The sequence below is a fragment of the Humulus lupulus genome, chromosome 7 (assembly GCF_963169125.1).
Source record: "Humulus lupulus chromosome 7, drHumLupu1.1, whole genome shotgun sequence".
NCBI lineage: Eukaryota > Viridiplantae > Streptophyta > Magnoliopsida > Rosales > Cannabaceae > Humulus > Humulus lupulus.
In genome coordinates this window covers 108,466,684-108,474,192 of record NC_084799.1, presented here as the reverse complement: position 1 = coordinate 108,474,192, position 7,509 = coordinate 108,466,684, and the positions used below count along the sequence as shown (strand labels likewise).

Below are 7,509 nucleotides of genomic sequence, written 5' to 3'. Positions count from 1 at the left end.
TAACCCTCCTATCAAACTCCCGCGATACCTAATACAACTGAAACAATAATTATTAGTAAATGTATATTTTCACACAATTTTTATTAAACATTCAGATACACTAACATATAATGGTCCTAATCGAATAATTACTCTAGGAACATAGTCATCAACCACATCATCTGCTTCATCACCTAACACTCCCTTCACATATTCTTGTAGAAGCATCCTTGTGACATACACACTGCAATCATAATCAACGCATTTGTATCGATGGGAAACAGGTTCACTTACTAAATTGTGTAAAAGAAAAATCGGATCCGTAAACTTTTTTGAATTGTTCACTGAATGCATTGTCCATGGAGCATAGCTGTTAACAAAAGAGAAAAAAAAAATCAAAATGTGTAAAAAATTGACAGTTCATAAATTTTGAAACATTTGTAATAAATGAAATTATACTGTGAATTAAAAAACTTTACAATATATACAAACCATCGACATAATTATGCCACCACATAATAAATACGAAGGAATGCTGAAGTTATTAAACACATTAACTTTCTTCTCAAACAAATTGATTACTGCTAGAAACCAATGCCTTTTAGCAAGCAAAGGCACGTAAACCTGCCAGATAGTCATCAATAAGAATAACTCAAATCTCATAACAATAAAATATGAAGCCATAAATTCTATTGATAAAAGTAGTCAATTTAACATTTTCCAACTGATAAACCTCTCCACACCATTCAAACCATGTCTTTTTATTACTTATAGTACTATAACATAAACTGTCTGGTCGCTACAAAAAGAAAATAAAAAAAACCAAACAATATTGTCATCAACATGGCATACAAAAAGAACAACAAAATTCTTTTAACTAATACAAACCGATAAAGCTGTCGGGATCCACCAGAATCTCATCTTTTTCCTATTCTTTTCCACTTCAACTGCTGATAAAATATCAATCATACAGTTGACAACCTTCAACATTAAAAAACTTGCCACATATTATTTAATGTGGGTATAAGTCTTCATTGACCAACCAAAAAATTAAAAATTTATTTAACATCCTCACTCTTGCGCTGCATAGTTGTTTATCTCCCAAACTCAAAAAATCAGACCTCCGCCCAACTACTTTGTCTCCCAAGAAAACTATCTCCCTTGTGAATGAAAAAATGAGTTCAAAGAATTATATCATCCGTTTAACTGATAACATGGCCAAATATTTAAATACAAAGTATTCAAAAGCTTACTCCGGAGGCAATTTCGAGTCCATCACATAGTTTAACATCTTTTTCTCATAATCGTTCAACAACTCCAAATTTGACCTCTTTGTTTGGCTTAAGAGGTCTCCACTAATGCAACAACGATCCAAAGTATACTAAATTCAAACACCACAAATTAACTAGATTCTAAGATCATTCCAACTAAATGTATTTGTATTGGATTTAGTACACCAAAATCAAAAAAATATAATCAACAATACCTTCCCAACAATTTTATCAACTTCGCTATCTTCAATGTCATACATATCACAATCAAAACCACCACCTCCAAATTTCAAAACCAATTTCCTTTCACCCTCAAAGTGCCATTTTATTTTTTCATCAGTCGTCGACAATGAAATCCCATCACAACATTTGCTCCCACTAACAATATCTGTAAATTTTTCCAGTTGCATACATAAATCATTCCCTTCTACACAACCAGACCAAGTATTAGTCAACAACACTTTGTCACTATGATTAGATACACCACTCTTCTCCCTACCCACTTCAGAATAAAATAAAATCTTATCATTCAAACTATTACCATCAACACCATCAGCCTTTAAATCATTCATTTCTAGAGTAAAAGTACCAACATTGGAAGGCCCCTCTCCAATTTCTACACCCAACTCATCGCAACGAAGCACACTAGGCAACTTATCAACTTTGCTTCTCTCATTTAAATCAACTAAACAAACCTCTTCCGACTCAAGTTGAAAATTTTTAACCCCCCCCCCCCCCCCCCCCCCCCCCCCCCCCACAATCAATGGGATCAAGTTTTCACAACTCCAATTCCACTTCTAATGTTTTTGATTTAGATAACTCAACCTTTCCCAAATTCATCGGTGGCATTCCTACACTAAATTTATCTTCCAAACAGACCACCTCCACCATATCTACATTTGCACCGTCCAATTTACTCAATTTCTCACTCACAATTTTACATTCACTCATTAGTTCTCATTTTCTCATTCACAATGTTACATTCACTCATTAGCAAAGATGTTTTCTCCAAAAAAACTTCAAAAGAATTGCCCTATTCTCCTTCTCTAACCTCAGACAAACGAAGCTGGGAAACACCATGTCTAAGAGATGCAATTTCCTGCTTCAATTCCTTCACTTCACTCTCATGTGAATTCAATGCAAACAAGATGCCCCCTAACTTTTCCCTATCCATAGTTGCCTACAATAACAAAGAATTTCTTTCCATAATTATAATTATTATATAATCATTTTAATTGGTTGTCGACATTTACAGATCATCAATGGTGTCACATTAAAATAATAATTACTTCACCAAAATATCAGCTTCGCCTAACATATTGGCGAAACCCCCCAAAATATCAGCTTCATCACATGGATTAACAATAGTAAAGAGATTCATTCCCAGTCAAAACAATAGTAATAGTTCAACAATAAAGACAAAATTGGGTAATATATCAACAACAATAAAAACACCAATTTTAAACGAATTTCATTACCAATCAAAATGAAATGCAGTCTATTGTTAAAGTTTAATGACATATCATAACCCAGTAGTATTGGAATATGTTGTCCCCAGCTTTATATATAAAAATATTATACATAGTTATAACCACCACAACCTTTTTCAATTCATGGGAATAGATTACAAATAAGTTTTCACAGCCTACTTCGGAAACAACCAACAAACCAAAGGACAGTCATGCGAGTGAAGATTTTGAATGACATGATGTTTCTAATAATGCATTTCTTATAGATGTTCTATAGAACAAACAACATGAAATCATGTATATATATAAAATAATAGAAATGCTTTAATACTTAACAAATCCTTAGCAAAAGTTAAATTCACTCAAGTTCATAAACAGTAGCTCTTCATCAACCTAATAACATAAATGACATCTTGGATGCATAAACATCATTCTTCTTTAATTTAGCATTTTTTTTCCTGCAAACCCCTCTCATTGAAACATAACAAGCAAACAGAATGCCAAACTAAAACCACTAAACACAGTAGGTAATGCTAAGTTAAGTTGTAAATCAACTATTATTACTGGTCTTAATATTACAAACCTGCTACAAAGCTAACATCACTACGGACCACACAAAAATTACCCCAAAATAACAGAGTCGAACCTGCTTCGATGCTTCAACAGAGAAGCTTCCCTCTCCGACTCCGCAACCCCTAAATCCACAAATAAGAAACCACCAGAAGCCTTGCTTTGAAACCCCATCTGAAATCAACCACAGCCTAACGTCCCACTGCCATAGACATATATGGTTAATTTAAATTCGTATAATAGATGGAAACTGTGCACTTGTTCACTAGATTTTATCTTCATTTGTTGTTCAATTAATTATATATTTAGTCCTTGCATTACAAAGAGAGCTAACAATAATTTCTCTAAACAGTAAGAAGATATCAAAAGCTTGGAGAGAATCAATGGATTAGTAATGGGTTCAATCCATAAACAGGCAAAAGCTTGGAGAGAATCAATGGATTAGTAATGGGTTCAATCCATAAACAGACAAAGATAGTCCCTGCATAACAAAGAGAGCTAACAATAATTTAAGCCAAAATCTGTATAACCCACCTCTCAAAATCTGTTAGCTTCGTCTTCTAAAAACTCTCTCTAATCAGCAAGAAGATATCAAAAGCTACGAAAGCTTGTCTTCTGAAAACTGAAACTTTTTTGGTTCACTTCCAAAAGAAAGTAACTCTGGTTGAGCTCTAAAATGGGTCCGACAAAAGTTGCAGAGAGGGAAGAAAATAGAGAGAGAAAGCTTGTACTGACTTATGAGAGAAAGAGAGAGAGAATAGATCTGACTTGTAGTCACTTGTGAGAGAAAGAGAGAAAGAAATCACAGCCCTTCATTTGATCAAATGGTGCAAAAAAACAGTCCCCACGAGTGCATACGGTTCAAGGGCCGCACATGAGCAATACCATATATATATATATATATATATATAGGCTCCCTTTTAAAAAAAAATCAAATCAAATTAATTCTATTAAATTATTCCTAATATTTTTTTTACTTTGTTTGATATTTTTATGTTGGTGTGACTTTCAATCTTTTATCACATTTTTATAATTTCCCAAAAAAAATATTATGGAATATATATAAATTAAAATTTTACTTTTACATGTTTTTTATATATTTTTTGTATTAACTATTGGGCCTTAATTATTTATGTTTAAAGATTTAAAATATATATTATTTCTAAGTATTTTTTTAGAAAATAAAAAAGAAAAAAAGTGCGAATAAGTAATAATTCTTTAAAAAAAAATTGTTTGTGGGTAAAAAATTATTCTATTTTAATTTTTAATAATAAAATTTTCCGGTTTTGGAAGAAGGTGTGTAGTACACCGTACACACAACACATCCTTGATCTTGAACTTGATCAGAGACGGGGCTTTAAGAGTTAAAACTTAAAACAAAACTACTACGGGGAAAAACATTTTTCTAAGTCTCTGACAAACCAGCTGAATTTTGAGTTTGATTTTAATACCTTCTCTTCATTATTCTCTTTGGTTGGGGGAATCAAGACTATGAACAATGGAGAGGAAAGAAGACTGAATGTAGAAGCAGAGGAGGACGATGATGAAGACGAAGGAAATGGGCGTGGCCGGGACGCCTGGGAGAGAACCTATAACGATGAGAGGTCATGGGAATCGCTTCAAGAGGACGAGTCTGGTCTCCTTCGCCCTATCGATAACAAGTCCCTTTACCATTCCCAGTACCGCCGCCGCCTTCGTACGGCCTCTGCTGTTCGAATCCAGAAGGGACTCATTCGCTACCTTTTCGTTGTTATTGATCTCTCCAAGGTATCTAATTCTTCTTTCTTTCGTTCCCTTTTGACTGATGAACTATTTGACTTCTTTTTCACATTGTTTTGATTGATGGGTTTCGTGTTTTGTATTGATTTGGTATCTGGGTAAGAGAGCTTTTGGCGTCTACACCTCTCATTAAGAAATGGGTGTTTTTTTATTATTATTTATTTAAAATATAAAAAAAGAATTAAAGATTGGCTTTGATGAACGATGCTGAAGACTGAGGGAATTGTTCAAACATGTAAAAAATTAACCTGGACATCTAAAATCTTGGTTCGGATTCATTGAATCATCTTTTAAGGAATACTGAAATTGATATGTTATGAAACATGGAAAAAAAGCAATGTTGAAATTGATAGGTTATCAAAACTGGATTATAGGTATTAAAATATTGTGCGAGCTTTTTTTTTTTTAAAAAAAAACCCTTTATTGTAATTGATGTGCGTATAATCTTAAGCTGGTTTCTAATTGCTGGCAATGTCATTAGGCAGCTACAGAAATGGATTTTCGACCAAGTCGAAGGGCTGTAGTAGTAAAACATGTTGAGGCTTTCATTAGAGAGTTCTTTGACCAAAATCCTCTTAGTCAAATTGGTCTAGTTACCATTAAAGATGGGGTAGCTAATTGCTTAACAGATCTTGGTGGCAGTCCCGAGTCTCATGTGAAGGCTTTGATGGGAAAACTTGATTGCTCAGGCGATTCCTCCATACAGAATGCGTTGGACCTTGTTCACGGGTATCTGCATCAAATTCCCTCTTATGGTCATCGAGAAGTGCTCATCTTATATTCAGCACTAAGTACATGTGATCCAGGAGATATAATGGAGACCGTTCAGACGTGTAAAAAATCTAAAATAAGGTGTTCAGTTATTGGTCTCTCGGCAGAAATTTTTATATGCAAATATCTCTGCCAAGAAACAGGTGGTTCTTACTCAGTTGCATTGGATGAGGTGAGTTTAATTAATTGTTGAGTGTGTACCGTAATCATAACTTTATAATTTCAGTTCTTATACACTAGAGTACATATTTTACCATTAATTATAATCTTGAATTAGAAAAAGAAACTGGTTTCTGGTTATTGTAGAGATCCCAGAATGTCCATCTTTATTTACACAACTTCAAGAGCACAATAGCAATAAGACAATGAATACAGTCTAGATCCCCCACACTTGTTTTGATTTTTTTATTTAATTCTGTTCATTTTCATTTATTTATTATTTTGTAGTCACACTTCAAAGAGTTAATACTGGAGCATGCACCCCCACCTCCTGCCATAGCAGAATTCGCAATTGCTAATTTGATCAAAATGGGCTTCCCACAAAGAGCGGCTGAGAGCTCCATTGCTATCTGTTCTTGTCACAGGGAAGCAAAGGCTGGAGGCGGATACACTTGTCCTAGATGCAAAGCGCGTGTATGTGATTTACCTACAGAGTGTCGAACTTGTGGATTGACACTCATTTCTTCGCCCCATTTGGCGAGATCTTATCATCATCTCTTTCCTATAGTACCGTTTGATGAGGTTTCTTTGTCACAATTAAATGATCCGCATATAAAATTACCTAGAGCTTGTTTTGGCTGCCAAAAGACTCTCCAAAATGCTGGTAAGTTGCTATACACAGTAAATAACAAATGAAGGTTTGCACTTTGCAGATTTTTTTGCTGCATGATCTGTTGGTTGCATTTGTTTTTTTGTTTTCTTTGTTAATAAGCACTAAAAAGAAATAAATCTAGTTAAAAAAAAGTATAGGATTTTGTGCAGTATAAAGTAGGCTAGCGAATGTGAAAGTTACATTCAATGAAAAAATGGTACCACACATTTAGTGAAGATGCAAACTAAGTTAATGTCTTTCCTCGTGTTATCTTACTTTTATGATTTCTGTGGGGATTAGCTATGTCTTTCAATATGAGAAAAGTTTAAAATCTGTGTTTCTAAGAAACAATGGGATTCTTCACTAAGATGAACACCTTTATTTTGATCCAACAATTTTTTCCATTTTGGTTCTGTAAGATATTCTTTCCCTAGACAAAGTTTCTAGTCTTTTCTTCTCAATTATGCTCTTTTGACACAGGAAATAAACCTGGTCCCCGAGTTTCTTGCCCAAAATGCAAGCAGCACTTCTGCCTTGACTGCGACATTTACATTCACGAGAGCTTGCACAACTGCCCAGGTTGTGAGAGCGCAAGGCATTCTAAGCCAGTTGCTGCTACTGAAGAATAACCAAGTACTGTGACATAACCGAATAGACTTCCATACGAATATTCTGTTACCAATTCATCAGATGAGAACCCTACATACTTGAGAACATTTATGGATGCTACTGCACCAACTCCACATGCCTATGTATTTTTTGAGAACACTGGTATGATCATGATCCAAACAGAACATTTAAAGCTAAATTATTTGTGTTAAATGACAAACCTAGATTTTTTTTTGATCTGGCAGAAGTT

The 7,509-nt window shown here is 34.2% G+C and overlaps 1 protein-coding gene across 1 annotated transcript; it reads left to right on the top strand.

Moving 5' to 3' along the window:
- Positions 1-4,595: 4,595 nt before the first annotated feature.
- LOC133788524 (general transcription factor IIH subunit 2) lies at positions 4,596-7,494 on the top strand. The gene is made up of 4 exons (XM_062226041.1): positions 4,596-5,056; positions 5,550-6,011; positions 6,287-6,662; positions 7,131-7,494. Exons 1-4 carry the CDS (start codon positions 4,781-4,783, stop codon positions 7,277-7,279), a joined length of 1,263 nt encoding a protein of 420 aa, XP_062082025.1. The 5' UTR covers positions 4,596-4,780; the 3' UTR covers positions 7,280-7,494.
- Positions 7,495-7,509: the final 15 nt, after the last annotated feature.